Raw genomic sequence first — 15,969 nt, 5'->3', positions numbered from 1 at the left:
TGACGTCAGCCTGTTATTGTGACGTCAAATGTTGTTGTACTTCTCTCCATGCCCTTTCATATGATACATGGTTTCTTGGGCAGTGACAATTATGGTCAAGGTCAAATACAAGGCCTGGTATATTGTTGTGAAGTTTGAAAACAATCCACTAAGAATTGTGGGTAATATAAAGTTATTAGTGATTTTCACTTTTGGTCTGACCTTGAACTTGACCCTAAATTAAATCAGCTCGAGCTGTTATTGGTATGTACCATCACACAAAATTTGAAAATGATATATTGAAAACTGGGCGATACACTGCTAACGAACAGACGGACAAACAGAAGGATTACACACTCCCTCCCTTTGGAGAAGTACAACAACGTCTGGCTCACTGAAAGCAAAATATGAGGAGTGGATCGAGACTTGCACAGAGCTGCATGTCCCAAAAAGATCAGTAAATCAAAATGTCAAAGTTTTTGTTAAAATACTTTATTAAGAACTTTGGATGAAAAAAACAGGAGCGCATGAAAGTGCAGCAGACAGTTTAAAAAATATGTCAATAAAAACACGGCTAGTCGTGGTGGTCGACTGCACGAGTTAATTTACACATTTCTAATTTTAAAAAGCAAACTTAAATCAGTCATAACTGTGAATACAATTTACAGGAAGAAATCACATTTTTTAAAAAGTGGAGGATGTTGGCAACGCTACAAAACTCGATTTAGGTGTTAAAATGCATATTGGTGTAAAAACGATTATATGAAGCTGGTTTACAAACGCATGTTGACAGGATACCAGAACAATCTACCTGCGTGGCGACATTCAAAGGAAATATTTTAGTCGTGCCACAGAGAGCGACAGAGCGTACGCTCAGCAGGGGTAAAAACAATGGAGCTCATAGACTCAGTGAGCCATGCTTAGCTAATACACGTAATGCACTAATATAAAAGTGTTGGCACAACCTGGATAGTGAGGACTTAAATACAGAGAGCTGCATCGCACGTCATGATGCATGCACGTATTCAGGTACAGACTGATCATATCAGATGTTTGCATCTGATATGATCAGATTCCTTTTTCGGTTACTGTTTGAGTACTTTTATGTAAAATTATAATCTGTTGGTGTTGTTGTTGTTGACTGAAATAAAAAAAAAAAAAAAAAAAACCCAAAAACCCCCTGAGAATTCATTTAAATTCTGTAAACAGGGACGCCGCTGAAGCCAGAAACACATTAACATTCTTACAGTATACAGAACATGGAAAAATAAAACAATGCTGAGTGATGATTTTGGCACACTTGATGCTGAATACAAATGTGAGCTTCGCGGTCAGCAGCACGGTGCTTTAAGCCCACAGCGTGCAGCTGTTTCCTTGGTCCTGATGTTTTATCACCTGTTATGTGCAAACACTGTGAAGAGCAATAAAAAACAAGGGTTTCAGTATTCTGATGCTCAAGTTTGGCAGATTCAGGAAAACTCTGGTTTTCTTACAATCAACATCTCGAACAAACAAATTCAGGGTATTTAGGAAGAAACAGAAACTGCTAACTCGGTGTTCTGCAGATGCAGTGTGTGTTTAGTGTTGTGCTCAAAGTAACTCTTAAGGGACTGAAGCAGTAAACTCACTTCTCTCTCTCAGGCCTTGTCCAAAGCTGTGTACCAGTCTGATGAGGCCCCAGAATAAAACCACTTTGATCACCAGTGAAATCAAAGCCCCGGTTATAGCAGCTGCCTCCACTGTGTACGTAGTGTCCTGGAACCATTTCTCTGCCACCTGCGATTAAAGCAAAATCATTGTTTCCCCGCAGGCGCCTGTATCTGAGTGCACGGCTCAGCCAAAGAAGGGAACGACAACATGCGGCGTCATCCTCACATCACAGAGGCGCTGTCCTCTGTGATGTGAGCAGCAATCGTGTCAGAAAGTGCTTTTTGGGGGGTCTACTGGAAATACTGAAAAACACTGGAAAGTAACTATTCAAGTGCTACGCTAACTGCATTTATTACTGCACCTACATCACTCCCTGATGAGCAAATGCCCAACTTCACAGCACAAATAAACGGATTTGAAGTCTTGGAATAAAAAAGGTTTATAGCTGTTTCCACTGTGTTGCTGTGCAGGACTCACTGTGAAAGGAAATCTCTGCTTTGAGTGACTTTCGTAGTGACAGAAAGACTGTATAAGATGTCACCTGTTATGCTAGCCATGTTAGCATCCCATTTAATAATACAGTGCACTCCGCTACCCAAGCTTTACATCTACTATCATCCATTGATTGTCATGTCCAGATTTGAACCTTGAGGCTTCAAAAAGGTAGCCAGCAAACTAACAGGTGACATCAGTGGCTCTGCCATCTGATATATACAGTCTATGAAACTACAAGGACTTTTACAGCCCAGCACCAACAAATTTTGGATAGTGTGTAAAATGTAAATTAAAAAACATCCAGTGATTTGCAAATCTCGTAATCCCATAATAGAAAAATCATATTTGATGTTTGAACTGAGAAAATGAAATCATTTTGAATTTGACAGCAGCGACACGTCTTAAAATCGCTGGGACAGAGCCGTGTTTTACTCTACAGCATCCCCTCTTCTTTTAACAACACCTCCACAGTTGTGGGTCTTTTTAGTTGTATTTTTTTATTTCATCGTGTACCAAACTGGGGAACAACCTGGACTGCAGGAAAGTCACTACCGCACCCAGACTCTTCTACTATGCTGAAATATCCAAGGCCTTCCCTGAAAAATCTCTTGCCTTGATGGGAGCATAAGTCCATTTTAAATGAGCTTTGGCGAGGAGAAGATAGTGGCCCTTCTGGATCAAGTTCACATTTGTGGATGTGTTCACAGTTTTCTGTAATTGCTCCTGAGCCCCTGCAGTGATTTCCATGCTAGCATCGCACCTGTTTCTAATGCAGTGCTGCCTGACGGACGAAGATTTAGTCCTTGTCCCTTGCGCACAGAGATTTCTCCAAATTCTTTGAATATTTTGATGATTTTATGTTCCGTAGATGTGAGATGTTCCAAATCTTTACAATTTTACATAGCAGAAAATTATTCTGAAATTGTTTAATAACTTGTAGATACAATTTCTTTGCACATCTTTACTCCTGAGAAACGCTGCCTCGCTAAGAATATCTTTTTATACCCAATCAAGTTACTGACCTGTTGAAAATTAACCTAATTAGTTTCAAAATGTTCCTCCAGCTGTTTCTTTTTAGTGCCACTTACTTTTACAGACTTTTGCTGTCCAGGTCCAAACTTTCCTGTTTTATTGTAAATAAAGTTCATGAGATTTGCAAGTCATTGGATTTGGTTTTTATTTACATTTTCCACATTGTCCCAAAAAACTCATCACTGAGTCACACTGGCACAATTTTCAAATTATAAATTCTCACAGATATGATAAAATGTGTATTGATCCTCAATAGAAAGATAGCCCCCAACAAAGGCACCGGTCGGTCATATTTGAAGTGCGAGTTGTGTGACGTACTTTGGGACAGTCATTCCTAAGCAGGATTATTATTAGGAAGACTCACTTCATAAAGCACACTCACACAAACGGAACAACAAAATGTGTAGTTAAATAAAATATCTGAATAAATGAGGGAAATCTCAGCCTACCGTGTACATCAGATACACAAAGAATGCCACCTGAGGAACGTTCTGCGCCATAAAGATCCAAACCAAAACTTTCTTTTCCTTTAAAACCTAAAAAACAAAAACAAGTGGTTACAATTGGCTGCTCTTCAGCTTGTGACTGTTTAAAGTGCATCTATGTTTCTTGTCCTTTTTGGTTTATTGTCGCTTGTGACTCTCTGGTGTGACCAGAGGATGTATAAAAAGGTCTCACCGCAACAGCGCCCACAACTGTAGTCAGGATGGCCCAGAACACTCCGACACCCACGATTATGTTGTTGGCACCAGTCGCCGCCAGGCTCGTTGTTAAGATCAGGGCACACAGGCACAACTGAAAAGGTCACACCAACAGCACAACGTCACGAAGCCGCTCATCAGCTCTGTTAAAAACAAACTCACCTCACTGTTGGACGCTGAACACCAAGGAAAAAAAGCATATGACGAGGAGCACGTGCAGGGCGACGTGCAGGGCGACATGCTGCGCGCGTGAAATGCCAAAAATTTCCACTGTAAAAAACAAAAGGAGAACGTGCGTGTACCTGAGCCTGCAGGTCAAAGGTCACCATGGAGAAACACAGGTTTAGCAGGAAATACTGCTCTTGAAGGCACTCCAAGGCTCCGCCCACACGGAACGCCATCATGTTCGGTCTCCGGATGAGCAGCGTGGTGCAAAAGATGTGCACGACGCCCAGGGTGACGATGCACACGAAACGCACCTGCCACACAAACAGATCGCCGCTGTTCACTCAGTTTGTGCTTCAGGTTTGTGCACGGTGAAAAATTAAAGGCAGTTATTACATCAAATTATTCTCTATCATTCATATCAGTCACCCGCCAGTAAAAAAGATGGTTCAGTTTGCAGAAATGTGGCATTATTCAGTAACTCAACACTCAGCTGCATGTAGACTGTCTGTGATATGAACTGCTCTTCCTGGGGCTTTGCATGCTTTTAAACAGAACACTGGTGGAGCTGTAACAGGTTTACCACCTTAGCTTTTATGTATGTTCAGCAAACACCAACACACAGCAATAACCATCAACATGTAGTCTCAACATTCACTCGTTGGATCACTCATTCACACATACAGTCACAGTGACATCAAGTGGTGGAACTGAGAATCATCTAAACGGGAAGTAATCGTTCACGATGCCTGCTGACACCTGTTTTGTTTATTTTGTTTCCTTTCGTGTCTTAACAGCAGCAGCAGGAAGCAACGATGACACTATTCAGAGCTGACGTATACACAGTCGGGTCCAGAAGGATTTTGGATGACGGCACAAATTTGATTTCCTTTTTCTTTTGTACACCATGGCAGTGGATTTTAAATTGTCCAATCAAGCATGTTTGAAGAGCAGACTTTCAGCTTTAATTGAAGGAGTCAAAACTACCTGGAAAATTAAACTGAGCAGATAAAAGCTCTGGGCCCTATTTCAGGAAGCCGGTTTAGAAAACTCAGAGTGAAAAACGATACTCAGGGTTGAGTAACCCCGAACTGTCCAACTCGGAATATTCGGTTTCAGAAAGGCTGATAACAATTAGTTCAATCAACGCGGAGTTGCTTTAACCCCGAGTTAAGGGCGCGCACGAGGATACATAAAGCCCTGATTAGTGGAGCACAGATTAAGCGAGTCACCATGGAGACGGAGGGAAAGAAGGCGCGGTCAATGTATCTTACAGCGCTTGAGGCCAAAATTCTGATGGCAGCATATGCCGATAACATGCAAATTCCGCGGAAAAAAAGTAACACAGCCTCAGCTGCAAAAGAAAGGGAGCATGCATGGCAAAACATAGCCGACAGAGTCAATGCGTGAGTGTTAATTTAAACATTGATCTAGGGATTTCCACCCATTTAACACGTTATTTTATTATATTTTATTTTATTTTTTATTTCATACATTTTATTTCGTGATGTGATTTGAGCGCAGGTGCAACCCAACAGGCCCCAAACGTTCCTGGCAGCAAGTAAAAATGAAATATAAAAATATAGTCCAAACAGGTAAGGTGTAATTGTATTATGAGCCATAGTGCTTGGTCTGTTTGTCCGATGTAAATCAATTGCAGTTAGAGGCTACATTAATTTCCCCTCTGTAAGCACTTATTGCAATTATCTGAGCACATTACAAGTACATATTTGCTTACTCTGTATGCTCAAATGTGGCCCGTTATAGCCAACAGAAAAAAAGCGGAGGCCCGAAAAACAGGTGGGGGTCCTCCACCACCACCACTCACAGAGGCTGAGCAGTTGGCTTCCACATTTGTGATAATGTTGGCAGCATCACATATGATCTTCACAGTGCAGAGAACACAAATTAGCATCCATTACTATAATGACATAATTTGTTAGTTTGAAATGCTACAGGGAACTATGTACCTGTACATTAATGCTGTGGAAAGACTTCCTGTTCACATTGCTCCTGATTGGAATGTGAGTGCCATCTATACAGCCAATCACGCCTGGGAACCGTGAGAATAAATGTAAAATTTAAGTAGTAGTTCAAGTATCACCACATCATGAATTAAGTTTTGGTCATCCTGATACCTGCAATTTTGTGGCATCCCTCTTTGATAAATCTTGTGGGTCTATGACCGGGGAACACCACAAACGAGTGCAGGAGACGTTTCAGTGCAACTGTAACATTCCTGACTGCCCGACAGACGGTAGCCTTGGAAACGTGCTCAGCGTCACCAATATTATACAGAAAGCTCCCGTTTGCAAAAAACCGAAGTGCAATACAAATAATATGTACAGAACTGAGAGGATGTCCGCGATGTGTCACATGAGCAATATTAGGCCTGAGGATGTTATTCAAATGAATTATAGATTGTGCTGAAAAACGGTAACGTTCACACAGGAAATCATCAGGAAATGATAAAATGTCCGAACGTGCTCTAATCACTCTCTCCTGGTGGAGAGCTCTGCGGAGAATTTGGGCTTCAACATCTACTGGCTCTTCAAGGAAGGAGCAAGCCATGTCTGACACTTCCTACAGTCAGGTTTCTGACAAAGAGGCGGAGAAAGTCAAGGTTAGTTGAAGTAAACCTGCTAGGGGGCAGGTTAGCTTCACGGAGTGTGTCGTCATAGTAACTCACTCAGAATTCATCTAAACTCGCTTTGTGAAACCGAAAACCCAGAGTTTTCGTTAACTCAGGGTTTACTTACTCAGAGTTTGCACTAAACCGGCTTCCTGAAACAGGGCCCAGGAGTTCATTCCAAGTGTTTAACTTGTGTTTGGTGAATTTCCCTGTGGAAATCTCTCAATATGAGGCCTGAAAGCATGTTGATATGACCAAAATCTCATATCCCGATAAAAGACATTTCTCATCCTTAGAACATATATACATATATATCACAAAATAGGGCTTTTTCTGTATATTCTGTGAATCTCTGGCAACCCCACTTGTGTCAAGTGTTTTCAGCTGGGAGTGGTGTACCTGGAGTCGAGTGTTTTGACCGATGCATGAAACTGCTGCGAGGAAAAGCCTGTTCTAACGTTTGAGTCTAAGGTTTATTTAGAGCAGCTGACGGCTATTTTTTGCTTCTCATCCATAAGCTCTCTTCACACTCTTTCTCGTGATTCTTGCGTAGTAGTCGAGGTTTGTCGTGGTTGAGTCTGTGCTGGGGACTGGTTTGCGGCAGAATTTGCATAGTACAGTTTTCTGGTCCGTGTCATACTTTCATAACCAAACCATGTCCGTGCTACAGGGGTAGCCCCTCATTTAGGAATAAGGTCCTCGATTTGTTTTGAACAGTCCTTCTGTTTGGAGCTAACGTATTCTGCCTCATTTTTACTGGCTATACTAGGGCTGTGCGATATGACCAAAATCTCATATCCCGATATAAGAATTCTATCATCCCGATAACGATATAAATCACAAAAATGTAACATGTTCTGTAAATTCTGTGAATCTCGGGCAGCTCGTCTTGTGGGCAGTGTTTCCAGCTGCGCGTCATGTAGCTGGAGTCTAGTGTTTTAACCGATGCATGAAACTATACATTTTTAGACATGAGTTGTAACGGCCGCTGTTTTCTTTGTGAGTATTTATTACACGGCGTGATGCGGGGAAAAGCCTGTTCTAACGTTTGAGTCTAAGGTTTATATTTTAGCACCTGGCGGCTCTTTTTTACTTCTCATCCGTAAATAATCTGCTCTTTCACGTGATTCAGTTTATTTTGAAAAGTCTCAACAGGATCTTGAGCTTTATTGTAAAAGGTTTATATGGAACATAAACAAGCGGACACGCGATAGTTTTACGTTGTTGCTAACCACAACGCATAAAAACAGGTGCTTGTCCGTCCATCCTTAGTGTGGTTATATAAAATATAAGAGAAAGAGAGAACTTTAAGAAATGAATATAGCCACTACAGTGACCATCAAAACGATGAAAAAATATTGCTGTAAACAAGACATTTCTGAGGAGAGTCAGGAGAGTTTTCTCCAAGCATGACATCCCGGTGCATTTCAGACCCAGCAACACGCTCAGGCAAAAACTGGTTCACCCGAAAGACAAAACGCCAAAACACAGACTTAACAATGTGGCGTATGCTGTACAGTGCAGCGAGGAATGCCCAGACCTCTACATTGGAGAGACCAAACAGCCACTTCACAAGCGCATGGCACAACACAGAAGAGCCACCTCCACAGGACAAGACTCAGCAGTCCATCTGCATCTTAAGGATAAAGGACACTCTTTCGAGGATGCCAATGTTCACATTTTGGACAGAGAGGACAGATGGTTTGAAAGAGGAGTAAAAGAAGCCATCTATGTCCACTGTGAGCGACCATCGTTGAACACAGGCGGTGGTTTACGACACCAACTCTCTGCCATCTATAATCCAGTTTTGAGATCCCTTCCCAGACGCCTTAACGCCCACTCACATCCTGGGCCATCTGATCTCAGGAATTCGCATGATAAGGTGGGGCCAGGTTTCACAATGAACTCACCCGAAACTCTGGCTGATTGGGACCCACACCCAGTTTCACACCTTGGCTCAGGCGATTAGAGGATCATCAGGGGTTCCTTTTGTCCCTCTGTGGGGGGATACTCCCACTAGGTGTATATCTGGGACTCTCCACCATTTGACCTTAGAACTGAAGAAGCTTCTCGGATGAGAGGTGAAACGTCTTCAAGCAACTTAAAGAAGTCCAGACGCTTTTCTTTGCAAGCTCCTTTGACTACGATGACCTGGATGACTGAGAACCTTCACAGACACATTGCTGTAAACAGTGTATTTTGCAACACCACAAAACAAACAATAACGTATAATTTGACAGATGTTTTCATATCGTCATCCGATATATCTCATCATATCGCACAGGCCTAGTTGATAGGAGCAGAAGGAGGCCATCTTTAGGCTGAAAAATCAAAGGAAGCTTTCAGAAAAACAGCAAAAACGTTTGGTGTGTCCTAATCAACAATCGGGCTAACTCTGAGCAACCACCGAAGACAACTAGAGTGGATGATCGCAAATTTTTCCTTAGAGTTTAAAAATAACTTCATAACCTCAAAGCAAGCCACACGCTCAAGAAGATATCACTGTGAAAAGTGCAAACCACTGGTTACACTCTAGAATAAGAAAGTGAGATTAGACGTTGCAAGAAAACATCTAAAAGACACTTTGGACAGATGAAAATATGATGGGAAGAGAAAAGTGTGGAGAAGGAGAGAAACCACTTATGATCTGAAGCGTACCAAATTACCTGTCAAACATAGTGTGGGCATGTATTTCTGTTTATTGATGACTACTGACACAAGGAGTACGATTAATGGAAAAGTGTACAGGGCTGTGCTCTCTGCTGAGATTCAACCAAATGCTGCAAAACTGCTAAATCAACCCAAGAGTTTCTCAAGGAAAAGAAACGAGACATTATTGAATGAACAAGTCAGTCACCTGATCTCAACCCAGCGTGCTTGGCTGGAACAGCTCTCTCCGAGCACGTTTTCGGTTACTGAAAACAAAACTGAAGGCAAAGAGACTCACAGCAACTAGCAATGGGAGGGAGCTGCAGTGAAGACTGGGAAGAACATCTGCATTTGGTGATGCTCGTGGGTTCAGACTTCAGGAAGTCAAAAGACATAAAACATATATATCTCAAATTATGTTTGTTTGTCCAATCACTGCTGGGCCTCTTAAAATAGAAAACTGTATAAAACTGGCTGTAATTTCTTACAGTTAATTAAATATTTTGTGAAAAGAAAGCTGAATGAAGTCTGCACTTCAATCACAGGCATGTTAACTGTTTGATTTAAAATCCACTGTGGTGGTGTACAGAGCGAAAACTACAACAACTGTCTCATTTTTGCAGCCATCGGTCAGTCACGCAGGACTTATGGAATATCTTGAAGTTTAATATACTTCTGTCGTGCTAAAGATGTTTTACCGTGTTGTTTTTTTTTACATTTTCTCACATTGCTCATATTAACATTAGTATCTTTTCTGGTTTTGTTCTGCAAATCCAAATCAGTCAAAGTTCTATTTGCTTTTTGCACGAGAAATATTCACGATTCCCTCCAAACTCCTCACCAGCAGCTCCTGTTGGCCTTTCGTACCCAGCACGGAGAAGTTGACCACCGACCGAATCATCACTACCAGCACGCTGAGCACGAACGCCACCAGCTCCTGTCGGTTTTCCTGCAGCACGCCGCGGATGATGTAGTAGATGCAGAACACTGCAGGGGCCAGACAACAGGCAGAGCTCACATGCAGGACAAGCACTTTGAATAAAGATGAAGTATTTGTACTGTGTGTGCACACCGTTTCTCAATCATATAGCTTAAGGATATAAGTATACGATACAAAGCTTTTAATGAAGCTCTGTGTAAAAAATGTTAATGATCATGAACAAAATCAGTTACTTTGCTACTCTGTTCATCAAACATCTCCTCAGAGGTAACGTTTACTCTGCACTAAGCTCCACAATTTATTTGCTAATCATTGCATTTTGCTTTTATTTCGGTTTTTCACAGCATCCCAGTGTTTGTTGGAAATGACGCTTCGAAAGCGACTTTAACCTCCTAAGACCCAAACTCTTCCACAGCATGTATTTTTAATTTCTCTTTGATATTTGTGCTGATTCGGACCTGATGAAAGTAAAAACAAAGAATTACCTGATGTTTTTTAACCTGATTTTTGTTTCTAAGAAAAATGAGAGCCACATATGAGGATATTCGTTTAAAATTTTGATAGACCAGTAGCAGTATAATGTCCTTGTAAGTGGATATCAGGCCCTTGTAGAGCAAAATTGAGTATTGTGGTCTAAATAACCCAAAATGTGATGTCCACATATGTGGATGAAAGGTCATAGGAGGTTAAGCAAAAGTCACCATTTCCTCAAATCTCTACAGGGCAGGTAGAGAGTGCAGCTCAAGTCATTTTTATGGGAAATGCTTCAGCGAGCTGTAAACCTGAGCTATGAGGAAATAAAGCTAGCTCAGTTGACATAAATCCTCACTGAACACATAAGCCACTGGAACTGGCTCCTTCCACTGAAGTTTTCATCATATGATTGCAACAGAAGAACTTCTGCTTTTTAAAAGGAGGCGGTGGGGGTGATGATGAATGCTGCAAATGTCTTTTTTTTTCTTGCCCTCAACAAACTCACCTATTCCAACTAGCTGGATCAGCGACACAGTGAAGTTGTCCTCATCGGACACGTCCGTGTCCGTGTGCTGCTTGTAGAGGCTGGACACGGTGAGGCCGAGCAGCGCCAGCAGAGACAGTATGGCGAAGCAGAAATAGACCTGCAGCAGGCGCGGCAGCTCCGACCAGCGCTTTATCTGCAACAGCATGGAAAGGACAAAGAATGTGAGACAACCTGTGATAGCCACAACAACAACAAAAAAAATCACAATCAAAGCACGACAGGAATGAAAACATGTGCTTCGCTTCCCGGCACGGCAGCACCAGTATCTCACCGGGCCACATGGTGTCAGGATCAGTTCCTGGTGTCTCGGCCTCAGGTTCGGAGACGGAAGGTCCGAGCCATGTGGCTGGTTGCCCAACAGAGGACTGAGAAAGTAAACAAATTTTACATAACTGCAGAAGATGATATTCATTCAGGTCACTAAACTTAAAAAAAGCACTGCTCACTGATAAAAAGAGAAACTCTAAATAAGCCGGGATCCTTCTTCCTGTTACATGCTGCACATTCAAATACAGAAAACATCCCACAGAGGAGGACAAACATAACAGATATTTATCACAGCAAACATTTGAATGTGTCACTGGTTTCGATAACAACATTAATGATTGCTCGGTGTCACAGTGAAAGCTGTGTCTACTTGTGCATTTCCTCCTACAAAATATCAAAGGTTTTCTTATCAGACGACCGGATCATAAAATAAATATGTTTGCAGCACCTTACTTCAGCAAATGCTGAGGTCTATAAAAAGGGACCCCAGGAGACGACAAACACACCCCTTGGATTTAAATGTATTATCTCCCACTGCAACTTGTGCATGCATGTGCTTTTCACATTTTGAAGAAGAAAATTTGAAATGGACACAGTGGACCGGCGTGTCTATAACATGCTTTGTCGTGATATTGATTGGCTTGTTCTGGAGCTAATACTCTTTGCTGATGATGTTGTTATATATGCATACAGTAATAATGAAACTGAAATGTTCTACCAAACATCCGTGATTTTTTAATTGATATTAATTATTGTATTACTACACGGTCACAGTCTGGCTTTAATACTTTAAAACTATTACAGTCTTTATATAACAGAAGATTGGAAATATTTAATAGAATAGCATTATTGTTATCACTACTGTTTAATTTTACAGAAGCACAGCTTACGTGGCTTTGAAAATCCAAGTATCCAAATTATGTGAAAATTTATAAATAAGACAAATATTCATGTGTTAAACATGTGTTATAAATTTTCACATAATTTGGATCCTCCACCTTTTAGTCATTACCATACTATTAGGGTAAATAGAAAACCAAACTACACAGAATACATACAATATTTTTAAATATCAGTTAAAAAGATGGCCAATCGATAACCAGAATTGCCAGCACTGAGGTGGTTTTATCTTGTTTCTCTTTAATACATCTGTCTAACTTTTCTCCTTTTACATTTCAGTTTACATTCATGCATCCCCAGCAGGGCCTTGAGGTCATGTCATCAGGGCCAACTGGTTGTGCATCATGCCAGGCTGAAAACTATACGAGGCAGAGCTTTTGCAGCAGTGGCCCCCAGACTCTGGAAGTCTCTCCCTCTGAGCTTCAGATCTGTAAACTCAAGGGTCGCTTACAAAATGCAGCGAAAAAAATTTTAGATTTGCATTTGGTTTTATCTTGAAAGGTGCTGAAGAAATATTTTATATTTAAGTACTTACATTGTCCCAATTAAAAATATACAGATAAAAATGCAGAAGTCCTTATTGTTACTGCTTATATAGGTTCTTAAACAGTTAATACAAAGACAGATATTTCCCAGCCAGGTGAAATTACTCCATTGGTTGGGAAACTGTCTAGAAACACCATCTTGTAGACAGTTGATCATAACCACGTGACTTACCAAGAATTTCTACAGTTGAGGATTGCAAAACTAGTAATTTACCTGAACATGAATCGTGCCCCTTAGTTGGGGCAACTAAAAAGACTGAATGCAAAATACGTTTTAAGCATTAATGTGTCTTTCCTGTTTTGTTCCTCTGGTCGTTTGTCTTTGTTTTATTTGGCTTGCATAAATATGACTTTATTCATATTTCTACAGAGGTTACAGTCGTCCGTGCCAGGTTCAGTCCTCCACATACAGAAGACTTGTTGAACCATAAAGCCTCTACATTAGCTCAGACTCCATATAAAGCTTGTCAGGTGAAGACTCACAGTTATAAATAACAATAAATAACCCGTTTATTGATGTTAATGGGTGTGTCCGGTTATAACGAGATAATAAGGTGTACATGTACCAGCTGTCTGATTACATTTTATCACGACACAAAAGCTCGGTGACTAACAGAGAGAGAAATAAAAAGTAACTTTTACAGTTAAATGCACGAATTAAGCTGCTCACCTTATCTCGTCCATTTCCTGGCGGACTACAGCGCAGCAGCTTACATTCCCGAAACCTTTTCAGTTCGTCTCCACCTCCAGCCCACACAACTTCAGTTTCACATTTTGCAGTGTAAACAACGGGAACAGTAGCCTGGCTAAATTCTTCTTCTACTGCTTCATTTGTTGCAGCGCGAAAGTGATGCTGCCCCCTCGTGGACCACAAAGAGGCTTGCACAGATTGATATTCACATTTTCATGTTTTATGAATTAAATATATATTTTAATAATTTATATACTCTGCTTGTCAAAAGCTTGGACACATCTTCTCATTAAATGCTTTTTCTTTATTTTTACATTGCAGATTCTTATTGAAGGCATCAAAACTATGAATGAACATATTTAGAATTATGTAGTAAACAAAAAAGTGCAAAATAACTCAAAACATGTTTTATATTTTAGATTCTTCAAAATAGCCACCCTTTGCTTTGATTACTGCTTTGCCATTCTCTCGATGAGCCTCATGAGGTTGTCACCTGAAATGGTTTTCCAACAGTTATGGAGGAGTTCCCAGAGATGCTGGGCACCTGTTGGCCCTTTTGCCTTCACTCTGCGGTTCTTCTCATCCCAAACCATCTCGACAGGGTTTAGATCAGGTGACTGAGGAGGCCAGGAGATCTGGCACAGCACTCCATCACTCTCATTCTTGGTCAAATAGCCCTTACAGAACCTGGAGGTGTGTTTGGGGTCATTGTCCTGTTGAAAAATAAATGATGGTCCAACTAAACACAAAATGTGATGGGGTGGCATACCGCTGCAGTGTGCCTTCGATTTTGAATAAATCCACAACAGTGCCACCAACAAAGCACCCCCACACCTCCTCCTCCTCCATGCTTCACGGTGGGAACCATGCATGTAGAGACCAACTGTTCACCTTTTTTGACATGGCAGGTGGAACCAGAGATATCAAATTTGGACTCATCAGACCAAAGCACAGATTTCCACTGGTCTAATGTCTATTCCTTGTGTTTTTCAGCCCACACAAATCTATTCTGCTTGTTGCTTTTAATTAGAAGTGGTTTTCTAAGACTTAGTCTAAGTCTTGCCCTGTCAAGATGCCAATGTTCACATTTTGGACAGAGAACACAGGTGTGAATGGCCATTGTGAGCGACCATCTTTGAACAGAGGGGGTGGCTTACGGCACCAACTGTCTGCCATCTATAATCCAGATTTGAGATCCCTCGCCAGACGCTTTAACACCCACTCACATCCTGGGCCATTTGACCTAAGTAAATAATATGATAGGGTGGGGCTAGGTTTCACCCAAAACCTTGGCTGATTGTGACCCACACCCAGTTTCACACCTTCGCTCATGTGATTAGGCATAGGATTAATCAGGGGTCCATGACCTTCTTAGGGACACTCCCAATAGGATTTAAAAATCTTGGACTCTCCATCAATTGCTCTTAGAACTGAAGACGTTTCTCGTATGAGAGGTGAAACGTCTTCAAGGAAACTCAAAGAAGTCCAGACACTTTTCTTTCCAAGCTCCTTAGACTACAGTGACCTGAATGACTGAGGACCTTCACAGACATATTGCCTTGCACTTTGTGAGAAACACCCTTCAATTAGTGCAGGAGCATGAAAGGGAATTAGTAGTGGTTTCTTAGCAGCTATTTGACCATAAAGGCCTGATTCGTGCAGTCTCCTCTGAACAGTGGATGTAGAGATGTGTCTCTACTCTGACTATGTGTGGCATTTATCTGGGCTCTAAATCTGAGGTGCTGTTAACATGCGATTTTTCTAAGGCTGGTGACTCAGATGAATTTATCCTCAGCAGCGGAGGTGACTCTTGGTCTTCCTTTCCTGGGGCAGTCCTCATGTGAGCCAGTTTCATTGTAGGGCTTGATGGTTGACTGCACTTGGGGACACATTCAAAGTTTTAGTAATTTTCTGGACTGACTGATCGTCAGTTCTTAAAGTAATGATGAACTGGTAAGCACATCCAGCAAGATACTACGACCTCTAACTCATGATTCACTGGAGTGGCCTAGTGTGTGCAAGAAAAGGTTTCCCTCACTTTTACATCACCAACAACCTGGACTGTTTGAATGAACAAGGTGGGGTTCATGGTTTCATGTTGGTATACCATATCCTGTTTGTCAGCTCCAACCCATCAGCTCATTCAGTTCTAAGCTAAAAACCACCAAAACCACAAAAACTATGAAAACTACACATGCCACTGGGCTAGAGTACTACTGATCTTACCACAGCCACGTGTGTTAAAATATAAATCTACTTATGTGATATGCTGATATCCATTAATTACGGTAAGTAGTTGAAG

General features: G+C 41.3%; 1 protein-coding gene across 1 annotated transcript; it reads right to left on the bottom strand.

Annotated features, from left to right (window-relative positions):
• Positions 1-455: 455 nt before the first annotated feature.
• LOC113013651 (uncharacterized) lies at positions 456-13,805 on the bottom strand. Its single transcript, XM_026154725.2, has 9 exons — positions 13,647-13,805; positions 11,536-11,629; positions 11,223-11,397; positions 10,145-10,290; positions 4,160-4,336; positions 3,835-3,951; positions 3,606-3,692; positions 1,608-1,755; positions 456-1,390 (listed from the first exon to the last, which is right to left on the bottom strand). The coding sequence occupies exons 1-9, from the start codon at positions 13,658-13,660 to the stop codon at positions 1,371-1,373; spliced, it is 978 nt and encodes a 325-aa protein (XP_026010510.1). The 5' UTR covers positions 13,661-13,805; the 3' UTR covers positions 456-1,370.
• Positions 13,806-15,969: the final 2,164 nt, after the last annotated feature.

The sequence above is a fragment of the Astatotilapia calliptera genome, chromosome 20, assembly GCF_964374335.1.
Source record: "Astatotilapia calliptera chromosome 20, fAstCal68.1, whole genome shotgun sequence".
Classification (NCBI taxonomy): domain Eukaryota; kingdom Metazoa; phylum Chordata; class Actinopteri; order Cichliformes; family Cichlidae; genus Astatotilapia; species Astatotilapia calliptera.
Note: the sequence above shows the minus strand (reverse complement) of the source record. Positions and strands in the feature narration are given on the sequence as shown.

Excerpts from the sequence above, each read along its gene's own strand:
- LOC113013651 (XM_026154725.2), bottom strand. Across the intron at positions 3,952-4,159 it reads CCTTTGACCTGCAGGCTCAG|TTGTGCCTGTGTGCCCTGAT; the intron begins GTACACGCACGT and ends TGACCTTTTCAG. Across the intron at positions 1,756-3,605 it reads TTGTGTATCTGATGTACACG|GTGGCAGAGAAATGGTTCCA; the intron begins GTAGGCTGAGAT and ends CTTTAATCGCAG.